Source organism: Mesocricetus auratus, unplaced genomic scaffold (assembly GCF_017639785.1).
Source record: "Mesocricetus auratus isolate SY011 unplaced genomic scaffold, BCM_Maur_2.0 Super-Scaffold_100015, whole genome shotgun sequence".
Classification (NCBI taxonomy): domain Eukaryota; kingdom Metazoa; phylum Chordata; class Mammalia; order Rodentia; family Cricetidae; genus Mesocricetus; species Mesocricetus auratus.
The window spans coordinates 1,055,242-1,080,276 of NW_024429198.1; the positions used below are offsets into that span (position 1 = coordinate 1,055,242).

The 25,035-nt window shown below is 38.8% G+C and overlaps 1 protein-coding gene across 1 annotated transcript in view; it reads left to right on the forward strand.

Annotated features, from left to right (window-relative positions):
- Window positions 1-9,938: 9,938 nt before the first annotated feature.
- Plcxd3 (phosphatidylinositol specific phospholipase C X domain containing 3) overlaps window positions 9,939-25,035 on the forward strand; it is a 146,943-nt gene continuing 131,846 nt past the window's right edge. Inside the window, exon 1 of the mRNA XM_005086508.4 lies at window positions 9,939-10,483. Coding sequence (XP_005086565.1) covers window positions 10,381-10,483 — 103 coding nt within the window. The 5' untranslated portion in view covers window positions 9,939-10,380. The remainder of the gene's footprint in view (window positions 10,484-25,035) is intronic.

Below are 25,035 nucleotides of genomic sequence, written 5' to 3' on the forward strand. Positions count from 1 at the left end.
TCTGAGGGCTTCTTTAATTTCTTTCTTTAAAGATTCAAAGTTCTTATGATACAGGTCTTTCACTTGTTTAGTTAGCGTTACCCCAAGGTATTTTATGTTGTTTGTGGCAATTGTAAAGGGTGATGTTTCTCTGATTTCTCTTTCAGCCCTTTTATCATCTGTATATAGTAGGGCTACTGACTTTCTTGAGTTGATCTTGTAACCTGCCACTTTGCTGAAGGTGTTAATCAGCTGTAAGAGTTCCCTGGTAGAGTTTTTTGGGTCATTGATGTAAACTATCATATCGTCTGCAAACAGTGAAAGTTTGACTTCTTCCTTCCCAATTTGTATCCCCTTGATCCCCCTTTGTTGTCGTATGGCTATAGCTAGAACTTCAAGTACCATGTTGAAAAGGTATGGAGAGAGTGGACAGCCTTGTTTTGTTCCTGATTTTAGAGGAATTGCGTTGAGTTTCTGTCCATTTAGTTTGATGTTGGCTGTTGGTTTACTGTATATGGCTTTTATTATGTTTAAGTATGTCCCTGTTATCCCAGATCTCTCCAAGACCTTTATCATGAAGGGGTGTTAGATTTTGTCAAAGGCTTTTTCAGCATCTAGTGAGATGATCATGTGATTTTTGTTTTTCAGCTTGTTTATATGGTGGATTACATTGATGGATTTTCGTATGTTGAACCATCCCTGCATCCCTGGGATGAAACCTACTTGATCGTGGTGAATGATTGTTTTGATGTGTTCTTGGATCCGATTTGCCAGTATTTTATTGAGCATTTTTGCATCAATGTTCATGAGGGATATTGGTCTTAAGTTCTCTTTCTTGGTTGTATCTTTGTGTGGCTTGGGGATCAAGGTTATTGAAGCCTCATAGAAAGAGTTTGGCAAAGACCCTTCTGCTTCTATTGTGTGGAACACTTTGAGAAGAATTGGTATAAGCTGTTCTTTGAATTTGTGGTAGAATTCTGCACTGAGGCCATCTGGACCTGGACTTTTTTTGGTTGGGAGACTTTTGATGACAGCTTCTATTTCCATAGGGGTTATAGGTCTATTTAAATTGCTTATCTGTTCTTGATTTAGTTTTGGCAAATGATAGCTGTCCAGGAAGTCATCCATTTCCTTTAAATTTTCGAATTTTGTGGAGTACAGGTTTTCAAAGTATGACCTAATGATTCTCTGGATTTCCTCAGAGTCTGTTGTTATGTCCCCCTTTTCATTTCTGATTTTGTTAATTTGCGTGTTCACTCTCTGCTGTTTGGTAAGTTTGGACAAAGGTTTGTCTATCTTGTTGATTTTCTCAAAGAACCAACTCTTCGTTGCATTGATTCTTTGTATTGTTTTCCTGGTTTCTACTTTGTTGATTTCAGCCCTCAATTTGATTATTTCCTGGCGTCTACCCCTCTGGGGGAGTTTGCTTCTTTGTGTTCTAGAGCTTTTAGCTGTGATGTTAATTCTCTGGTATAACTGTTTTCCTGTTTCTTCATGTGAGCACTTAGTGCTATGAACTTCCCCCGTAGCACTGCTTTCAAAGTGTCCCATAGGTTTGGGTATGTTGTGTCTTCATTCTCATTGAATTCGAGGAAGTCTTTAATTTCTTTTTTTATTTCCTCTTTGACCCAGGGATGGTGCAGTTGAGCATTATTCAATTTCCATGAGTTTGTAGGTTTTCTGCAATTTGTGTTGTTGTTGAATTCTAATTTTAAGGCATGGTGGTCTGATAAGATGCGTGGAGTTATTCCAATTTTTTTGTAGCTGCTGAGGTTTGATATGTTGCCAAGTATGTGGTCGATTTTTGAGAAGGTTCCATGTGGTGGTGAGAAGAAGGTATATTCTTTTTTATGTGGATGAAATGTTCTATAGATATCTGTTAATCCCAGTTGGGTCATTACTTCTATTAGACCCTTTGCTTCTTTGTTGAGTTTCTGTCTGGTATTCTTGTCTAGTGGTGAGAGTGGTGTGTTGAAATCTCCCACTATAACTGTGTGGGGCTTTAGATGAGATTTAAGTTCTAATAATGTTTCTTTAACGAATGTGGATGCCTTTGTATTGGGGGCATAGATGTTCAGGATAGACACTTCATCTTGGTGGGTTTCACCTGTGATGAGTATGTAATGACCTCCTTCATCTCTTTTGATTGATTTTATTTTAAAGTCTAGTTTGTTAGATATTAGGATTGCTACCCCTGCTTGTTTCTTGGGTCCATTTGATTGAAAAATTTTTCCCAACCTTTAACTCTCAAGTAATGTCTGTCTTTGAGGGTGAGGTGTGTTTCTTGTATGCAGCAGAAGGAAGGGTTCTGTCTTCGAATCCATTCTGCTAGTCTGTGTCTTTTTATGGGTGAGTTAAGGCCGTTAATATTGAGGGATATTAATGACCATTGATTGCTCATCCTTCTTCGATTTGCGATGGTTGTTGTTGGTGGAATTATGGGTGGAATTTCACCCCTTTGTTCTTTTGGCTGTTGGTAGAGAGGGATTCTCTAATGCTTATGTTTTTCTGGTTGTAGTTAGCTTCCTTGGGTTGGAGTTTTCCTTCCAAAATTTTCTGTAGGGCTGGGTTAGTGGACACATATTGGTTGAATCTAGTTTTGTCATGGAATATCTTGTTTTCTCCGTCTATAGTGATTGAGAGCTTTGCCGGGTATAGTAGTCTGGGCTGGCATCCATGGTCTCTTAGTGTAGGTAGAATATCTATCCAGGACCTTCTGGCTTTCAGAGTTTCCATGGAGAAATCAGGTGTAATTCTGATAGGTCTGCCTTTATATGTTACTTGACCTTTTTCCTTAGCTGCTCTTAATATTCTTTCTTTATTCTGTATGTTTGGGGTCTTGATTATTATGTGGCGAGGGGAATTTTTTTTGTGGTCCACTCTATTTGGTGTTCTGTAGGCTTCTTGTACCTTCATTGGCATGTCTTTCTTAAGGTTGGGAAAGTTTTCTTCTATGATTTTGTTGAATATGCCTTCTGCCCCTTTGAGGTGGATTTCTTCTCCTTCTTCTATACCTATTATTCTTAGGTTTGGGAAATAATCTAATTTTCAAGTGAAGTGTATGAAGATAAAAAGTTGCTCATGAGCTGCTATTATTGAAACTGAGTGGTGAACATGTATGTAGTGGTATATTAATTAACCAATTAATATATGAATTTTTATTTTGATGTTTAACATTTCTATGATGAAATATTTTAAATAAAAATACTAAATGCCAACTGTGTTTATGAACTAAAAATTCATTTAGTATTTGCCATCAAATGGGTTATTTGGGGACATTTAATAGCGGTGTATGATAACAAGTCCAGAGCAAATTTTTCTGCTTGTGTTCAGCACTAGAGTTGTGGACAGTTACTTGGAGAAGCTCTATTTTGTAACTAATCTTTACATTTTACTATTATATTTTATTCTTAACTTTTTAAACTATAAATAACTTTATAAAACAGAAAGAAGCAATTTTCTTTATTCTCATTCTTAAAATGTGTTTGCCAGGTATACTACAGCCAGTCACCTATTGTAGGTGTTATAAATAGTATGGTATTGACTTTTTTTGTTTTGTTTTGTTTTTGTTTTTTGTTTTTTGTTTTTCAAGACAGGGTTTCTCTGTATTGTTTTGGAGGCTGCCCTGGAACTAGCTCTGTAGACCAGGCTGGCCTCAAATGCACAGAGATCCACCTGCCTCTGCCTCCCGAGTGCTGGGATTAAAGGCGTGCGCCACCAATGCCTGGCGGTATTGACTTTCTTAAAGAGTATGATTTCTGTAAACCATTGTTATATTTAATTTGTGTAAGAAGAAATAGCTTTACTGTTAAATTGATTATATTATGAAAGCAACAAGATCAAATTATATTTAAGGAGAAAGAGATATGATGGTGAATCTTCATTGCCAACTTGGCTGGATTTAGAATCACCCATGGGATACATATCTGGGAATGTCTGGGAGTTCAAATCCCAAGAGGTTAAATATTGAATAGAGAAGACTGGTCCTGAAAATAGGTGGCATCATCCATTGTCTAGGCTCATGAAACAAATCAAAAGGAAAAATAAAGAAAGTGACCTCTATATCAACATATATGCCTATGCTTCCTAACTACTGATATGGGGGATATGCTCCTGTACCATGTTAGATCGTAGTCTCAATTCATGAGCCAATTCATGCTTTCAGTTTATTCTTGTCAGGTGTCTGTTCACAGCAACAAGAAAATCAACTAATATAAGGACCACACAGAGTTTTAAACAAAAGATTATTACTAAATCACTATGAGTATCCAATTTTTAAAACAAATCTTTATTAGTCAATGCTATAGTCTTAAGTCAAGTGTGCTGGATCATACATGTAGAATAAACACTTGGGAGGCTGAAAGAGTAAGATCGGGAGCAAGTACAGTCTCATCCACCAAGCAAAGTGGAGGTCAGCCTGAACAACATGTCTTCAAACAAACTAAAGCAGAAACTTTTTTAAAAGGCTATAATCATAAATAATGGAAGAGAAGTAGCTAGAAACTGAAGAAGCACAAAATGTCTAAGTCTCTAAGTCAGCCCTTGCCAACATTGCCCAAAGTTCCCTGAAGAGTCAGCTACTTGCTTCTCTCCCATCACACCCAAATTTGTGACATCATCTTCCATGGGCCAGTACATATTTCTGGGACTAAGACAAAACTGAAATCTCATCACCAGACTCTTCTTTTCACAGTCCTTCTCTAAGGTAGCTCTAGACACAAATGTCTGCTTTGGGGTGTTGCAAGAAGAGGCTGGAAATAGAAACTGCGTGAATTACCCCACAGCAGGGATTATCTTCACCTCTTTGTAGCTGTGTGACTGTTTGATAATGTCAAGAATATACAAAAGGTTTTGCTGGTGTACCTGTATAAGACCATCCATGACCTACAACAAAAAAAATTGTTGCATCAACTTCTTTCCATAAAGTATAAGTGAAAATGTCACTGACAGGAAGCATGAGTTAACATTAACAATGAAATTCAGCATTGTCAGCATAGAGTATCCTTAGATAAATTTTACTGTTCTGTGCACTTCTTATTAATAGAAGAGGAAAACACTCCTTGGCATCAGGGATTGTGCCAGCACTATCAGCAAAGCCTTCGGGTTCTGCTGAACACAAGAATACAACAGGACATACACAGCATGTGTCTTCACTCCATAGTTTTGTTCTGGATTGTTGTGATTATATACTGCCTCACTGCAGCAGATAGTAAATGGTATTCCCTCAAGTCCAAGTGTGTTCTTTCTAGCTATTGCCTGGAAGATGAACTATCAAACAAAGGGATCTCTATAATCGATTAAATTAGCATAATAATTTATTCAGCAGTCAATGCCATCCTAGACATTTTAAGTGTGTATTTGGGTGGCTCCAAATGCATTTACCACAATGTCCTTTCACTGCACTGTACATTATCTCCAGAAACTTTTAAGGACCCCGAAGTGAGGTCCTACCCACCAAGCAATAAATCTTTATTCCTTATGGCCCCTTCCTTTGATAGCAAGTATTCCAATTTCTGTCTCTATACATTTACTAATTAGGAACTTCAGATTTGTGGAATCGTGCAATATTCATTTTTTGGGCATATTTTCTTCAAATTTCCTGGTTTTTAAGCAGATATTACGACTACATTCCCTTTTAAAGCGGACTAATATCCCAATTCTTCCACATTTGTTTATCCCTATGTGGTTTTTTTGAGTTGCTCTTGACTTGTGGTACAAATATCATTGATACAGATATTGCAATTTTTGTCAATGACAAGAATAGCTTTTTTTCTGATTCATCTCTTTTTCTAATTCAGTGCATTGACCTGAAGCATTTTTTCTCTTCCTTTCCAAGCTATCCCCATCTCTACCAATCCTGATGCTTTCAGAAACTATGTACTTAGTAGTAACAGACCTCTGAGGATCTAGAAGAGTACCAAATGGAATTTCCAAATGCCAGTACTAACTTATTAAGATAGCAATGGGAAGGAGATGATAAACAGGGACCACATAGAGAGTCAGAGCAGCCAGGTGTTTTCCTAAATCAATCCTTCTTTCAACATGTATTTTCAACAATAAGGTCTAAGCCTTTGACAATTTTTCTGTTTGGTGTAGGACTAAAAATAGAGACATTAAAGAAGGTATTCCCTGAGTGTGAGAGACACATCTACATCACTTATTTATTCATCAATTGAGGTATCATTTGACACCTTTCCCCTAGAGCATGTATTCAAAAACTTCAAAGAGTTAAGGGACTCTGTACTCCATTTTCTTTGCCTAGGACAAAGCACATATGAAATAAGAGAGTAAAATTAATTATTAGAATGTGCACTTACATATTAGGCATTGTGACAGGCATTATAGAATACTAAATAAAGCTATGTCTGTCCTAATTGTGCTTTAAGACCTACTAGGGAGTCAGAAACATGGTACATTTCAATCATAAACACACACCAATGATTGCATAGATGAAGGAGGGATTACTTCTGCTTATGCATGGTAAGGACAATTGTAAAGAGGAGTTGGTTTTGTAGGAAGAATCTTGACTGTTGAAAGCCTGAAGAGCATGTATACCTTAAGCAGGATGAAAAGCACAGAGGGTGAGAATCCAAACAAGGAACTTCAGTATTCTGAACTGTCATTCTGTTCCATAAACTTTACATTTCCTTTCTTACCTTCAACTTCGTAGAATTCATAGTTTCTCCCCAGGGACAAATCATTTGTCTTTAAGCTCCAGTAAAGGAAACCAAGTAACACACAGCTACTAAGTATGGAAGCCTAACTAAGAATCTAATTCTCTAGATCTCATAGCTTATCATTCCAGTCACTAAAGTATATCGAGGAGATTTAGTTAACTTTTTCTGGATAACATATGGACTGTGAATACAGAAAGAAAGAAAACTCTGTAGTGTTAAAATAGTGTGGCAATGAGAGGACTGAACTCTGTTTTAACTTAAAATGTGTAAACAATTTTTTTTTGTATTTCAGAAACAGTAACTTTCTTTGGATGGAATATTTATGTAGGTGCTATGAGAATGGTAAGAAAGTCATGATTATTAATATTAATCTCATAAAGATTAATCTTGTGTCTAAAAGTATGAATTTGCAAACAATGTCTCAAATACAATGATTGAATTGCTTGAAGCAGATGTTCTCTTCTGAAGCATTATCTGACCAAAATGCACTATAGATTTTTCTGGCTTCTAGAAATCCCAATTTTTCCTAACTCAATTCAAAATAAATTTAGCTTAAAAAGGAAACTTATTTTAGCAATTAAGGGAGATTGTGAACTGAATGAACAGATAAGGCAAACAGTTACTGTGTTTTTATGGGTACAAGTGAACAGGAAGTAAGGAGGTGGTTGAGTGGGGTAGCCATTTTTAGGTCCTTACATAGTGTGAGTTTGATGGACAGCGTGAAGAAGTTTAAGGGGCTATACTACTTCAACTCATGTTACTCTTTTTCACCTGTGCTTAAAAGACTTTGATTTTTAAAGGTGGGTGTCCTAGGTAGTTTCAATTGTCAGATTCATACTGCTTAGGGTCATCTGAGAGGAAAAATCTTGGTTGAGGAATTATCTAGATCATACAGGCCTGTAGACATGAATATGATGATTTTTTTAGAATTAATTGATGCAGGAGAACTTAGCCCACTGTGAATGGGACCATCCACAGGCAGGTACTCCTGTTGTATAAGAGAGCATCCTAACCATGAGTCTATAAGGGAAGCAAGTCAGTTAACAAGCAACATCCACCATGGTTGTTGCTGTGCTCTTTTGACTGCTCTAAGGTAATACTGCATGGAATGGCAAACAGTGTGACCTTCAGGCTTCTGTGTTGATTCCCTGCCTTGACTTCCCTTAAAGATAAACATGACCTGGAAGTGTAAGATGAAATAAATCCTTCCCACCCCAAGTTGAATTTGAGCAGTATGTTTCATCCCAGCACCAGATTGAAACCAGAAAATGATAAATTATTGTGAAACTCCACTAATACGCTAATAGAGTGCCAAAGAGATTTGGGGATTGATAGCAAACTCTGTATTAATTTTCCAATGAGTATAATGGAGTTTTTGTACATCACAATTTGACTGAGTTATGATGACTAGCTGTTCAAAAAGTTATTTGCATTAGGTTTCCAGTGAGTGTGACGATTTCTTCCCTGTCACAAATTGGCTGAGTTATGATGATTAGCTGTTGGTTCAAATACTACAGTAGGTGTTGGCTATACAAATGTTTTTAGATGAGGTAATGTTCACAATCATTTGAATGGAACAGATTACATGCTATCATATGTATTGACCTCATCCAACCAGCTGAAGGCCTTAAGAACAGACATTCAAGTTTCCTGAGGAAGAGGAAATTCTGCTTTAGGACAAAAATCATCTTTTAAAAATGGTTTCCTAAAGTTTTCTGGACACATCCTCACAATGCATTTGGACAGAGAGTATTTTTCAAGTACATCTTACAAAACAGTATCTCCAGGGTTGTATAATTAATCTGCCACTCTGGAAAGAATAAAAGGTCAGGACAGTCTCAAAAAGACAAAAAAGAAGTGAATATACAGATCCTCCTATTTCAGTAAACATCTACATTCCCTCCTGGAAGTGTCACCACAAGTCTCTCAGTTATCAGGACTATATAATGGAGAAAACTGGGCTAACTCTACTGATGGGCTCTCTTCAGAGACAGTGCAGCTGCCTTAAGAATACTGGCATTAGTCAGAAAAGTGATCTTACAGCTCTTCTGGCCAACAAGCTCAGAGTGAGAATGCTGGCATTAGTCAGAAAAGTGATCTATAGCTCTCTTGGCCAACAAGCTAAGAGTGAGATGGTTCTCATTTTAGCTAAATGATATGAGGGTCTGTTGTGCTAGTGAGAATGTCCAGAGTTCCTTGAGCAGAACTTCCAGTACATCTCATTCTCATCCCTGGAGATAGACCTACCCTAAAGATAGGACACCTACCTCCCCTCTCTGTGGGGAGAAAAAGAAAATTTGATCAAAAAGATGGAGCACTATCTCTCTTCTCCCTACCTTCCCCACAGTAATTTCCAATAGATGGGAATTGTCTCTGGATGTAGCGTGCTTGCACAAACTAAGAAGGCTCTCTGGCTTTTAAAATGCTAAATGGATTTACTGAACTGGAATGATCATTGTCCTGTTTCATAGTGCTGCTGTCTCTCCTACCTTGATTTTTATTCCTTCAACTTTATAAATTTTCCTCTGGGAAAGAATTTACACACTCCTACACAGGAAAACAAGCCCCTTTTGCCCATCCTTAGTCTGAGCGGCAAAGGCCCAGACATGTCAGTCCGACTCAAGTAGTCCTATTCAGGCTAATGCCAGTCTCATCACATTTCTAAGGCACGAGCTCCCTTTTTTCTCACTTGGGAGCAGGTGGACCCAGACAATTCTTTGGAGCCACATGAGTGATTTCTCTCTGGAGAGACACATCTCTCTTGTCTGCCAAGGAATGAAAATCCAAACAATCACATAAATCACTTCAAACGGTGCCAAATACATTCCACCAAATGCTACTGGCAGTAATTGCAGCATGTCATTGGGAGATGTGATTCCCTTCCAGCATCAGACTTTCATCTTGTCCTGCATGCCAGGAAACCAAGACACGAAGGACATCACTTCAGAAATAGAGGGTCCTCGCAACCTGCCGCTGTGCTTCTTGACCATGAAATGTCAGGAGCCACAAATTAAGAACCGTATTGTAATGCATACTGCCCCGCCGGAGTGTATCAGCTCCTCCAAAAACTAGGCAAAGTGATAAATAAAGACCACCATTTTGTACAAATAGGGATGAGGTCTCGGGCTGAGGGAGGGCATAACCTGTTGTGGCTTAGGAATAGGAATACTCTTTGGGAAGAATGCAAAGTCCCGGGAGCCGAAGATCAGCATGATCTTCAGGAGGCAAGAACACCCAAAGTCTACCAGTATTTTTAGATTCAACTGCAAGACTGTCTTTCATGCAAACAGGACCAGGAAGTCATACCAAGGGAGAGAGAAAGACCAGGAACAAAGCAGCGTGAAAAACCAAGTTTTTTAAAAGATAAAGGACTAATAATAAGAAGCCGTGGGGAACCACAGCACGGCTAGGAAAGGCAGAGCCACCTAGGAGGGGTGAGACTGGAGGAGGGAGTCTGCAGGGAGGGGGAGAGAGCAGAGAGCAGAGGAGCACGGACGTCAGGAACAAAAGCCCCAGCAGTGGAGTCTGGCAAAGGCAAGGAGAGAGCATGGGGTGTTTTTGAATAATTATTAAAATGAGCATGTGTCTGCGCCATCCTGTGGGTGTGGCGCAGAGCGGAGTGTAAACTCTAGCGGGGCCGAAGCAAACATTGGCTTAGCGGCAGCAGCTGCCAGTTTGTGCCTAGGAGTGTGGGGACCAGAGCGGCGGCGAACAGACCGGCACCATGGCTTCGTCTCAGGGGAAAAACGAGCTGAAATTCGCCGACTGGATGGCAACTCTGCCTGAGAGCATCCACAGCATCCCCCTCACCAATTTAGCGATCCCAGGTAGGTACCCTCTACACCTGCCCCGCCCTGCTTCAGTGCTAACTTGCCTCGTGCCTGCGGGAGGGAAGCTCGTCCAGGGGGTGGGTACCCGGCTTTTCCAAACCCTGGAGGACCCTGGCACCGGGAGTCAAGGTGACTGCTTCCCCTGGGCTTCAGAAATAGGCTGTGTTCACAGGGTTGTGGCCGGGGGAGAAGGTGGTTCCAGGATCGCGCCCTGGGCCCCCTTCTTTGGTTTTCCCTGAAGACTCAAGGGGTCTGGTAGCAAGGCAGGTCAGGTTTCTGAGTCTGTGGCTCCATGGTGCGCTACTGGAGGAAGCTGGCTGTCTCAGGAGTTAGCGCTGGAACATCACCGAGTCTATCCTTGGCGTGGACTTAGGAGGATTTGGTAGTTTCACTGTTAGAATCTAGCCGATTCATTAGTATTCGTGCCCAGTCTCCTTATAAGAGACAAAGCGCTTTCTGAAGAGCGATGAAAGTTCAGGGACCGGTAGTGGTGGTGGCAGCATAATCGCTGTCCTTGACACCCAGCTGAAGGGGGCAAGAAGCAGAAAGCAAGCATTTCCTAATTGGCTTGGAGAGGGAGGGAGTCTGGTCAAAGAGCTGCTTAAGGTAGAGCTCCTAGGTGAGGAGAGCAAACCCTGCAGACCACACATTTGCTGCTCCAGACAGAAGCCAGGCGGTAAACATCGCTGGAGCAGCAGCCTAGAGATGGGAATAATGAGCAGATTGCCCTGGAAAGGGTGACTGGGCTGGTGGCCTACAGGAAAGGAAGCTCAGGGCCAGCCAGGTATAGTTGCTGACATCAAGAGGCTTTAGACTGGTGTGCATGGTCTGGGCCAAGGCACTGGCCAGCTTTCTGTGACAGAGCACACAGTAGTCCCTAACTCAGGTGTCTAAGAACTGTTTCTGGACAGTTTACAAGCGCAGCAGCTGGGGTAATGCCTCTTATTTTATTTCTTTAGCGATTCGGTTTTGCACGTTGGCTGAGGGTATGCACATCTGATTCTTAGACTGGAGGGCAAATTACTCATAGACAATCAAACCCCTTGCCTAGAGTAGAGCTGAGTTATTAAGTCCAACATTCTGGTCTGCTTCCTCTGATCTCTCCTATCCATCCCAACCCCCCATGAAAATATGAGTTTGGAGGACCAGAGTGGAAGTGAAACCTAAGAAATAAGAGAGAGGGAAGAAATAAAACAGGTTTCTGGGGAAAAAATCCCAAGTGTCTAACCAACAGGCGCTGGAACTCACCAGCAACTTAACTCAATTGGAGTGGATGTTTGGTGGCGCTGTCCTCAGAAAAAGGTTGTCTCTCCCTTCGTCCTTCCTCAACAAATGACTCCCAGGGGCCCAGGTGTCTGGTAAAGCATAACCCAGTTTCCCCTTTGCCTCAATCAGTTCCGTTCTCCTGGTGAGTCTGGGGATTGCTCTTCGGAAGGAATAGAAAGCAAGCACACAACTTTGGTAGTGAAATTCCACTCCCACTTCCACGGGCATCCTCATCTTCCTTTGCTTCCTCTTGGTTTCCTTAGGCAGTTATTTTCATGTGGTCCCACCGGCTTCCGGCACCAAGCTGGAAATCAGGGCAAGGACCAAGGTGATAGCTCTCTGCTAAGAGAGTCTCCAGAGAGGCAAGGAAGTTGAATGCCTGATGTAGCATTCTAACTCTGAGGGATGGTGTGATGCCACATTTGAGCCTCACCATAAATGTCTGCAGCCCTTCATTTTTCAAAGCCAATTCGTGTCTGCTAGCTCACATGCTTCCAAAGACTCTGCAAAGTAGGCAGTGATGGAATTACCATTCCCATTTCACAGACTAAAACCTAGCAGCATCCCCTTCAGAAGAACACAAAACAAGACCCAGAAACTCAGTGCAGGCAAGTAACCTAAAACCTAATTAGTGATCTGATCCTAAAATTTTATGGAATATTTCTTATCAATGCAGGGGTAAGGACTTGGTTATATATAGCGGGCATAACTGAGAGGCAACAAGTTCTCACTGAGGTGAAAATTGAGGCATCTGTAGATTGTAGATACAGGGTAATTTTTTTCTCTTTAATGGGACTAAGTGGAAGTTTGAGGTCAGAGACTTCGATTTTCTGCTGGTCTCTGGTATATGCATAAACATAATGATATTTGGAAGATACGAACTTTCCATAGTATTCCTAAGCCCTTTAAGTATAAAATTTAAAGTAAATGGCCCACAAAGACTTGCACTTTCACTCCAATACTTCCAAGAAATACACAACACACACACACACCATTTCACCAAATATATATTCCCCAATATACATATAGTTATACAAGATAGGTTTGGCAGAATTCTTAACTATAAAACTGGGATTAAAATGAGTCTGGGATCTTTCTGCATTATTCAACACAGAATTTTTGGAGAAAAAGAAGACATTCAAATTTTGATAGAGCAGACTAATTGGAGACTATTAAACACTAATGGAATAATTGCCTTAAAATCATGCTAATAGCTTCCTGGCTGCTACATGTTTACTTGGCCAGTTGCTCTAGCTTGAATTAAGCAATTATCTCCACCATTTAAAACCACGTCTGGTGCACAACGCAAGTGTTTCTGTGGGGAGGAACTGCTGCTCAGCTGTCCTCATAGCTTCAGGTTTTCTTAGGTGAAGCATATAGAGAGGGTGAAGAGCCAACTAATTATGAGGCCACCTACTTGGGGCAGCTGTCTCACATTACCTAAGACTATAGCAAAGAACCACCCCCTCTCTCTCTCTCTCTCTCTCTCTCTCTCTGTGTGTGTGTGTGTGTGTGTGTGCTCTAGTCCCCACCATGTGTGCAGTTTTGATGTCCTTGAATGCTTCCAGAGCCAGAGCCGAGTCTCTCAGTGCTGTTCTGTATTTAAAGGTGTCGTGTTTTGGTATGAACTGAGCTAACTGATTTTTGGCAACTGGTATTAGTGAATTATTTTTAATTTATTATTCAAAGACAAAACACTAACAAAACACATAACTGTTCAAATTTCAGTGTTACCATTTCTTTTCCTCTGACGAAGTCAAACTTACAGCATTTGGATTAAGACTGATGCTGGTTCTCACCACAAACAGGTCAGAGAGGAATCAAGGCAGCAGAAAGACAAAGTATAAAATTGTGGTGGGGGTGAATCTGATGACTATTTGGCACCTTTGATGCAGAGTTATAATTCTAATCATGGTGTCTATAGAACCATTACAAAGAGGTTTGTCAAAGCAGTACGAAGTGTGTTGATAGTCAGGGTCTGTGATGAGTGCCTTTTGGTCCAAAGCATAAATTATTGAGAAGGATTTAACTTATGGGAGGGATCTGCTATACACTGTCTGATATATAGTTAAAATCATTTACCCACAGTTAAACTGATCACCCAATAAGAAAGAATCTATCAAAATGTATGACTTGAGTGTCAGAGAGATTGTGTGTACTCTTGAACAGGGAGTAGCTGTTTACGTTTGATTGTTTTATAAATCAGTGATTATGTGGGTAGGTTTTTATTTCCTTTGGAATAATGCCAACACCAGTACAAAACAGCAGTTTCATGGAAACTATGCACAAGTACACTGATTTCTTGTCCAAGTGATTTACCATGTATTCATGTTGTTGTTTGTTTTGTTAGGTGTGCGTGCGTGTGTGTGTGTGTGTGTGTGTGTGTGTGTGAGAGAGAGAGAGAGAGAGAGAGAGAGAAGAGAGAGAGGAGAGAGACAAAGAAAGAGAGAGGAGAGAGACAAAGAAAGAGAGAGGAGAGAGACAGAGAGAGAGAAGAGAGAGAGAAAGAGAGAGGAGAGAGACAGAGAAAGAGAGAGAGACAGAGAGAGAGAGACAGAGAGAGAGAGAGAGACAGAGAGAGAGGTGGTTTACTGAACCTGGTGCCTCCCATGTAATGGCAAATGCTCTACCTGTTCAGTATTAACTTTTTGCTTCATGGTAATCCTTTCATGTTGCCAACACTCTTAGAATTAACTTTCCTCTTCTTCTTCCTTATATTTTCAGATTTTTATTTTATTTTTAATCATGTGCTTGTGTTTTTCTGGAGAGTATGTGCAGGTGAGCACAGGTGCTCTTGAAAGCCAGAGTGATGAATTCCCCCAGAACTGGAGTTACAGGCAGTTGTGAGTCTCCTGATACAGATGCTAGGAACTGAACTTGGACCCTCTGCAAGAGCAATATATACTCTTAGCCTTATCTCTCTCTCTCTCCCTCTCCCCCCTCTCTCTTTTTCTCTCTCTCTCTCCAGCCCCCTTTCTCCTCTTCACATTTTTCTACTTCTACTTTAATTGATATGAAACAACTTGTAGAGTCAACCAGACACAGCAGACTCTACTTAAACACACTTCTAAAAAATATGTGAGTGCTTGGTCAAAATGGTCACATGAAGTAAACCCTCCAGTAGTCAAAACAAAAGACTGTTCAGCATGACTATCTCTGTTATCTTGCCAATTCCCCATTGACTTTACTAAGAAAGAAAAACTGAAGAATATCTGGAGGGCTGGGTATTTCAAAAGTTGTTTTTGAAATTGACACACAAAAGCTATACCAATTTGTTCTACTACAACTTTTTCATGATTATTTGAATTGAATTCTCAAATATTGTTAACCAACACAAAGTTTTATAGAGATATTTTGCTGTTTACAGTGTTTTCACATATACACATGTGATTTTAATGTGTTCTATCAATGATTTTCTAGGAGTTTTGGAAGGGATCTTCTATGTACTATCCAATATATAATGCTCAGGCGGGGTCACAAGCATCATATATAGACTCATGGTAGAAAAACAGCATCTATATTCCACTCTTCCAACCTTTTAATCATACTCTACAATTTACCAAGCTGGTTCATATACATATTTTCAGTCTAAGAAACACTTGCGTACACTCCTAATGGGGACCTTTATTATATGAGTGGAGGATACAAATTTAAGTATACATCTTCCTAGTAGGCTTTTTGTTGAACTATCATTGAGTGTTCAAATTTCCAATCAAGCTTAAAGCCAGAACTCCATATTTGATTCAGTTGCCCAGGCTGGGAACATTTCTGATAATTGACATTATAGTTCATCATGAACCTTGAACAATAAATGTTATTTAATTGCTATTTAAGTGTTCAGATTAGGCTATTGTGATAAATGTAAAATCTTCCCCTTCATTTCTTTGAGCCCTGATGCTCAGATATTGACTATCAACAGCGCTTAAGATCAGGCCATCTGGTGATGCAGGAGGATACTAGTGCCGGCTTAAGGAAAGAAACATCACTACATTGGTTCTGCATCAATTTGTTCTCACTCCTTATTGTGCATAGAAACAAGGACTCTAGTAATATTTATAAGGTGATGGTTTATTTACTTTATCTATGATATAGGATTTTTGATATTTCTCTTGAGTATATTTATAAATATAAAATTTAGTTAATGGTCATTATCAGAACATTATGAAAAGCATAGGTAAATAGCAAATTGCTTTATGATAAAGAGGCAATAGTCCATCTGTTTTATATGTACTAGGCATACTTATTTACCTAAAGCATAGTTTTCATGGGATAGAAACATGTTTGAATGTGTATAGTTCACTTGTTATAATATCAATTATTTTACAATTAAATGTTTTAAAATAGATATCATATAAAAACCACACACACACACACACACACACACCCCTCAAATGCTAAAGCCAATATCATAGTGATTAAATGTTGAAGATCATGGTGTATATGCATATGAAAATTGCATAATTTCACAGCCCTTATTTGAAAGGAAACAAATGAATTCGTACTGACACAAAAGAATGTGCTCTAATTATTACTAGCTCCAAAGTAAAATCAGAGACATGATAATAATTCACTTCCATTCAACCTAAGTGGATTTCTGATTAGTTGCAAACATCCTGGGATTGATTTTAAACATGCTCCACCATAATCACCAACATTTTGCTACCATACCGTCCAGGCTTTCTACTCTCCTGTCTTGATGAGTATTTAAGGGAGTTGTGTTTTTTGTGTCTTTAGAGGCTAAAATTTGAGAATGCTAATGTCTAACATGGATCAAAAGTTCTGAGAGCTGAGATCCTCATTGTGGAAGCTGCTGATGCTGGCATCCACCACTGCTGACTGCATCATTACTGATGCCACAGGGGCCAGCACTGACCAAACCTGTCCATCTCTTGGGCTAGATCATATTTATTCATTTGTAGTCATTACCATATGGTTCTGCAACTCATGTATGAGTTTAGAGGGATGGCAGAGGACAATATGTAGGATAGAATTCTTTCCTCTTCCCTAGTCTTTTTGTTAGTTCAGTTTCTCTGTACACCTCTGTGTGTGTGTGTGTGTGTGTGTGTGTGTGTGTATGTATGTATGTGTGTGCGTGTGTAGGCACAATTGCATGTGTGTATACATGTATGAGTGTGTATCACTTTCTTTTTTAGAAAGCTACTTGATTTTTATTGTAGAGACACCTCTGAATGGTGCTATGTAATCATTCTTCCACATAGGTCTAGAGTAAAAATAAAAGTGTGATTTGAATTTTGCTTACCAAGTAGTCTGAGTAAGTGTAAATAGGACGAAATAATCTGATAGAACTGAAATAATCACTAAATGTAGAGTAATAACGTACTCTGGCCCTTCCAGAAAAGAGGGACACAGAAATTATACACACACACACACACACACACACACACACACTTATTGGTACTTAAGGGAGGAAAATGTTTCTTGAAATACATTTACCTGCTACCACAGGAGAGAATGATTCTTACCAATAAACATTAGTTTTTGGAAATCTAAGAGCTTTCTACCACGTTAGAAATACCACAAATTCTTTGATTTAATTATACAGGGTTTAATATATTAAAAATGTTATATTATCTTGTCTTTTCTCGTCTATGTAGGGTTATGATTAACCTCATAAGGCTAATGACCAGAAAACCATCTAAACCACATGCACAATAAGAAGGGAGAAATAGTGATAGAGAAAAATAAAACCTAACACATTTCAGATAGAATTCTACTGCCAAAAGCTTTCTATGGCACCATATGCTTTTATTATGCTCTATTAAGAGAGGAGAGTAGGCCAGGCAGAGGGGCAGGGGAGGGTAGTTAAATATTCTCAAGAAGCTTCCAGGATTAGTCACCTCCAAAGGACAGGCTCTGAAACAGATGGCCCATGGATTGTACTAGGTGCGCTTGTTATATTCTTGTATTCCTTGCATATTCTGGGAGTGGACAACCCTTACAATTCTCCATATAATGCTCTTATTGTTTAAACAGAAGAATTCTTCCTGTGAATTAACATTTAGAAATCAATTATGGGAATCCTTGGCCAATATAATGATAGTTCAGTTTCTCAATTCAATAGAAGAATTTTTATTTCGAGGAAGAAGGTGAGCTATGATGACTAGTTGTCTACTCAACTTTCTTGGAGGCTTCTATGCTTCCTGGTGAAGAAAAAGATGTGTGTGACAAATCCTTGGTGCACTAATAGGAACTTACCTCAACGCATGACTCAGGCCATGTTGAGGTGTGCTGCCATATGGAGTGCAATGCCCAGAACTGCCTCAGTGCAAAGTTAACTTGAAACACAGTCCTTCCATGACACAGCCTGGGCTTTTTCCAATAAAAATATAATCAAGGTTATGTTAAGATCCTCTTGGATGGATATTTTAAAAATTCAGTTAAAGAGATGCTTGGAGGCACAGGGAAGATGTAAAGTGCCAGGCTTGGTTCTATTCTCAAGGACAATTCAAGCTACAGAAGTTGAGGAACATGGAAGATGAGGCACAGCATAGGAATGATGAAGATTGAACTGAGTCACTGCCACGGAGAAGTTGAACAATCTCTGCCTGTCATTCCTTTGTTATACACAGTGAGTGATCAGATTGTGGATCAGTGGTGTCATTGCCATGGCAATGTCAGATTGTCTCCTATTTATGGGGTCAACATGAAGGTTCTGTACCATAAGTTAGTCTAGTGTATTGAATATAGTCTCAGACTTGTGTTGCTGTTATAGCTTTAGTATGTCCACCTGCTCACAGGTTTCCAGTATAATTTAATAAATTTCTAACTGGTACATTCTAATTTTTGGTGGTAAGTTATTTACCAGTCTGTCTCCTGGGTGGTACTGGGTATGTAGTGGTGTCTATAATACAGTTATCCTCCCTTTGCATTCTCACTCATAATGGAGTCAAATTCCAGTTTTAAAATGGAGCTACTCAGGATAAAGCACAACCTAAAATCTGCTCTTTTACATGGTGTGGAGTAATGAAGAGCAGGTAGGATGTAGTCTAATCCTCAACACCACTCTGGTTGGCACACAGTATTACATTAGTAATGGATCTTACCCAACCTCTCCATACTTACATTGTTATTCTTCCCCTAACCCACATTAATCTCACTATCTCCCATCACCACAATAAAACTGTTCCTGTTACTATTGTTCAAAACCGATGTCTTCCCTTTCTGATTGTTCACTCTCCATAATCTCATTTGATCTTCCAGCAGCATTTGGTGTGGCCCATGATATCCCACTTTTTTTTTTTTGGTTTTTACGAGACAGGGTTTCTCTGTATTGTTTTGGAGGCCATCGGTCCAGCCTGGCCTCGAACTCATAGAGATCCGCCTGCCTCTGCCTCCCGAGTGCTGGGATTAAAGGCGTGCACCACCACCGCCCGGCTGATATCCCACTTCTTGAAACATATTTCTAGATGTGTAACTCACCATTTTTTAATACTGCTATCCTGTGTACCACAGGATTTACTTCATGTCTATTGAGCAGCATTTTCTCATCTGTCCTTCTCTATCACTGTAGCAATCACCATTCGATTATCTGCTTTCAGGGGTCTGGTTATGGGTACATCCAATAAGTGGGATGATGCCATTTCTGTCTTTGTGTAACTGGTCAACTTTACTTAATGTAATGTCCTCAAGATTCATCCATTAAAAAAATCCATGTCAGGATTTCCTTTTTCTTGAGAATTCACTAAATAGACCACTTGTATCTGTGTACCGCATTTTTAATGCATTTATCCACTGATGGGCTTTTACATTATAAAAAAATACTCCAGTAAACCCATATGCATACGTTAAGTTTCAAGACTCTGACTTCTGTTGTTTTGTAGCATATATCCAAAGGTGGGTCTTGTGGATCATACAGTAGGATGTTTTCCCTCTTAGCTGTTTTTTTGTTTTGTTTTGTTTTGTTTTGTTTTGTTTTGTTTTTAGAAAAATGTGTATTCTAGCTCCTAGGCTGATTTTTAATTGCCTGCTTCTTTACTTTGGCTAGTCATCTGCAGGGCTTCACCACATGTTTTGGAAATTAAGACCTCATCAAATATGATATTCATAACTATTTTCCTATTCCATAAACTCCCTATTACTCTTGTGGCTATTTCCTTTGTCATACTGAGGCTTATGTATAATCCTATTTGAGTATTTTATCTGTTATTTGATAATTTCATATTTTCTATTTTTTCATATTCTTTCCTATCCCCCTCCCTACCTAGCTTCATGTTCTTTTTCTCTCAAAAAAAAAACAGAAAAGAGGAAAAAAAGCTACTAAAGCTAAGAATTTTACTGTTGGTCACAAATTTTGCTATTTCTGAGCATAAACCCTGTCCTGGAGTGTGGATGATATGCCCAGTGTCATGTAATTGAAGACAATTGCATTCCCGTCTCCCAGTAGTTATTATTTGTGAGTAGCTTTCTGTAGTGGTGGTGAGGCTTCGTACTCATTTCCCTTCCTTCGTGCTGGTATTTTTGTCTGCCTTGAGCTCAGATAGTTTTGTCTATGCTGCCACAACCTCTATAGGCCCAGATATGCATCTACACTGCTGTGTATGGAAAATGCTGTTTCCTTAAAAATTTCAGTCAGCCATTGATCTTACCATCAGTTTCTCTCTCTTCTACATAGATCCCACAGCCTTGAGGGTAAGGTTGATAAACACTCCCCATTCATGGTGGGACATTCCAAAGTCACTCTTTAAACACTGTGCAGCTGTGGGTCTCTGTGTTAGTTACCATCTACTGCAAGAAGATGCTTCTCTGTAGAGAGCATATGTCGTAGAGAGTTGTTTTACTGTTGTGTTCAGTCAGTAGAATAATAATAGGCTTTTACATGGAACCTGAAGCTGGATATGTCATTGGCCAATTTGCGAATTTTCATTTTAATGCTTCTATTTTTGATGCTGTATCCAAAGATATATCACCAAGTCTAATAACATGAAAGTTTCCTTTTAGTTTTTATGTGCTAGCTCTTATGTTTTCTCTTAGTTTTTATGGTGTTAGCTCTTATGTTAAATCTTTAACCCATTTTGGGTTCATCTGCGTGTTGAGAGTAAAACAAAGGTCTAATATTGTTTCTCTGCATGTGGATATCTGGCTTTCCAAATATGATTTGTTGAAGATGCCATCATTTCAACTTACTACAGGGATAGTAAGATGTCGTAATTCTTCATAACTCCATCTTGGCAGATAATACATTACAATTTTTTTATCCGTTTTGTATTTGTTGGTGTACACATTTTCATAGTGGTCTCTTACCATCCTTTCTGTTTCCGTGGCTTTAGTTGTAATGTCTTTTCTTTCATTTCTAATTGAATCTTTGTATTTATTCTTGGCTGAGAGAAATGTCTGATAATTTTTTTTTTCTTTAAAAAAGTTTCATTGCCTTTTTCTATTCTCTATTTTATTTATTTCTGCTTCACTACTTATCTCCTTTCTAATACTAACTTTGGTCTTGTTTGTTCCTTGAGGCATATAATTAGGTGATTTAAGTTTTCTTCTTTAATTTAGGTGTTTCAGGCATTACAGTGTAGCTCAAGTCCTTTGTTTTAAAATTCATTTCCTACTCATTTGATTTATTCACTTTTTGATAAGAAATATGAAGTCACTTATAAAGTGAGCATTCTTAGTCTGGGAATCTGAAATCAGAAACACTACAAAAATATTTGAAACTTTTTGGATGCCAACATGATGTTCAAAAGCTGTAGTATTTTAGATTTCAAATTATTGATATTCAGCCAGTAAAGTCTATGGAAACATTTCCAAAATGTTCAAAACCATGTAGTTGATATAATCTTAGTTTCTAGTATTTTAGACTGGAGATATTTAATCTGTTCTGTTATTATATACCATACATTACTGTCTTAGTGTTTTTATTGCTGTGAAGAGACACCATGACCATGACAACTCTTATAAAGGAAAAACATTTAATTTGGTGGCTTACATTTTCGGAGGTTTAGTCCATTATCATCACGATGTAACAAGCTGGAGTTCAGACAGGTGTGGTGTTAGATGAGTAGCCGAGTGTCCTACATCTTGGAGTACAGGTAACAGGAAGTTGTCTTTCTCACTGAGCATAGCTTGAGCATGTATGAAACCTCAGAGCCAGCCTCCACAGTGACACACTTCTTCCAACAAGACCACACCTACTCCAACAAGCCCACACCTCTAATAGTGCTGTTCCCTTTGGGGGGCATTTTACTTCAAACTACCATAATTATTTATTCATAGCTTTTAACCCAGATCTGTCCTTTTCCTCTCATGTGGATCTTCCCTAGGTACTTTACTTGCGGTATCATGAGGATTCTGTGAAGCATTCTATAGTTTTAACCAGGGGTGGTGGTGCTCGCCTTTAATACTAGCACTCAGGAGACAGAAGCAGGTGGATCTCTGTGAGCTTGTGGCCAGTCTTGTCTACAAAGGAAGTTCCAGGACAGCCAAGGCCACACAAAGAAACCCTATTTCAGAAAAAAAATGGTAATAACTTAATTTCAACCCCATGTAAAAACTATTCTTTAATTTTTCTCACTCTACACAATCTGGAATCTCATATTACATCAGATATTTTATATCCACAAATGCATTTGATAGATATAATTCTTACATTTTTCCTTTCAACTCTTATTACCAACATTACATTATTATAAACATCTGTGTTTTTCTGTATTTACCATTGAGCTACGTACTTGCCGGTTTAATGTTTCTGTATGGTGTTTTTAATGTGAATTTGAAGAGTGTCTTTATATATTGCTTGCAAGATAGTGTTCTCAAAATTAGTTTCCAGAGGTTTATTTCAGTTCCTGAGGGGACTATTTTCTGGTCTCCTCACATTCCTTGTGCATTGGAGCTCATATCAATGCTCCTGACAAAAGTATTCCTCATCGTCTTCATAGTCCCGGTTCATATAAACAAAGTTGTTTACTTTAAAACGTTATGGATCTTGGGGCCTCTCAAGCCTTGTGTGTTTGTTCTTCACTGGGCATTTCTACGTAGATTTCTAACTAGAAGTCTAGCTGGAATTTTTACCTAGATGCTTGTATTTCCTCTTACTCCCATTGGTGTTTCTCTGATACTCCCCAGATTCTCTGAAATAGGTCCATGACACATGCATGCTTTGTAGCTTCTACAAGCACCTCAGATTGGACTCAATAGAAACTAGTAAGTTTCTTTTTTGGATGGCCAACCAAAAGACTGAAACTCTGGATGTGTTCTCCTTTCTTTCTGCAAATACACTGGATATGGTCCTGTGCTCTGTAGAAGACAACGTACAGCTGGAACTTCAGGACTAGGAAGAGGAGATTTTAAACCAGATGACTAGCTCTTAAGGTTGTAAGTCCACATCAGCTACACATGTGACTGTCTCTTTTCAGATTCACAAAGCATGAGGGTCCTGGAGTTCTAAGCTAAAGCATTTAGATGATAAGGCTAAAATAATGAAGATCTTTGTAAATCTAAGTTCAGGAAAGAAACCTTTATGAATGTGAATCTCAACTAGAAAGTCATCTTCTGCAGCATAAGTACCTAGGGAGAGCCTGGATGCTTATCTCTGGGTTCCCATAAGATTTGAGTTAGATCCTCTGAGGCTACCCCTTGGCTCCCACACACTGTATAGTTTACGGCATCTTACTTAACCTCTCTGAACATCCATTTCTTTATCAAAATTGAGGTAAGAATCTTTTTCATAGCATCATTCTGTGAGAAACCAGGAGTAATCAGTGTGAAATATTTAGCCTAGCACTTGGCACCTAATAAGGCCTCGATGAATGAGTTATGTGTGATATAAAGTAACCCTGCAAATTCTTGACACACTGGATTAAACCAAATTCACCCACCACTATTTGTTACTTACTTTCTATCATACTATGTTTAGGTCTTTTAATTTCTTATGAGGTCTCACTAGTATTTAACTACTCAGAATTATTATCAATTTCTTAGTAGGCAGAAGTGAACTGAAAATTAAATACAGCAGGAACAAATTTCGGTCTAGGGCCTGAATGTTCCTTCCAAAGCCATTTTATTATGAACAACATTTTCACGTGTTAGTAGAAGGAGTTTATTGTTCTTTGTGCCAATGTAATTATTGAGACTGACCTCCTGTGATAAGAGGTATGCAGACTCAAGGCTATCATCACACTGTTACCCATTCACAAGTCGGAGGGCCTTAGGCTGCTTTTGAAGTCAATGTGCTGGATGGTACTCTTAATGTCAATGCCTTGAGCAAAGCTCTTGAAGAAGAAAGCTGACTTTTTAAAGAAGAATTTGAAATTACATGAGTAGTGTTTCTCCCCCAAGACAAATTACATATCACAAAGTCTATGCCAATAAACATTGTGACAAAATATTTAAATAATTGAGTGACAGGGGATAATATCTGGCAATAGTATTTGCTTATTGTATGCTGATAAAATAAAAGATGGAGATGGGGGGGCGACACTTAAAAGTGTAAGAACAAACATTTTCCAAATTATTGCTTAAAAAGAAGGTCGTTTGACATGCAAACAGTCACGTAAACATAGACCATTTATTTTTCTCTGCACTATTCAGTAAATGTGCATGTATATATTTCAGAACACTGGACTCTGGGTGCATGTGTGTGTTTGTGCGCATTGACTCTTATGTTAAACAATTTAAACATATCAAGAATTTATAAGTCCGTCAAAATAAGTACTGAAAATTATACACATAGAATCAACTCCAACCCTCCTCATGTATATGTTACAATAAGTATTATTTTGGGGGGAGGACATAACCTAGAGTGACTTGTAGTCTTTTAACACCTGTGTGCTTCTGTTTTTTTTCTTGTCAGAAGGTGATATTGGTAAATGTTTTCTTCAAAAAGAATCATACACCAATGAACTTGGAGATTTAAAATACATATGTATTTAAATATATAAAATATATAATGTAAAAACTAGTAAAATAATTTTGTGTGTCTTAGTATAGTAGTTTTGCACAGGGGAGGTAAAATGGCTATTGAAAAAATCTATTTAATGATTTTTAATAGAGGAGGTTGGAGAGATAAATCAGTAAGCAGTGTGCTCACCACAATCATGAATACCTGAGTTAGAGTATCTATTATTTGTGTAAAAGTAGGGCACAACTGCATATATCTGTGACTCTAGCTATAGGGGGTTGGTAGACACTCAGAGCTCATCAGGTGTCAGTCCAGTCAAATCAATAAATTCCAGGCTCAGTGAGAGACTCTGCTTCAAAAAATATGGAAGACAGTGGTCAAGGCAAAGAATACTTCCAGCAACAACCTATGTCATTTATATGCAGAG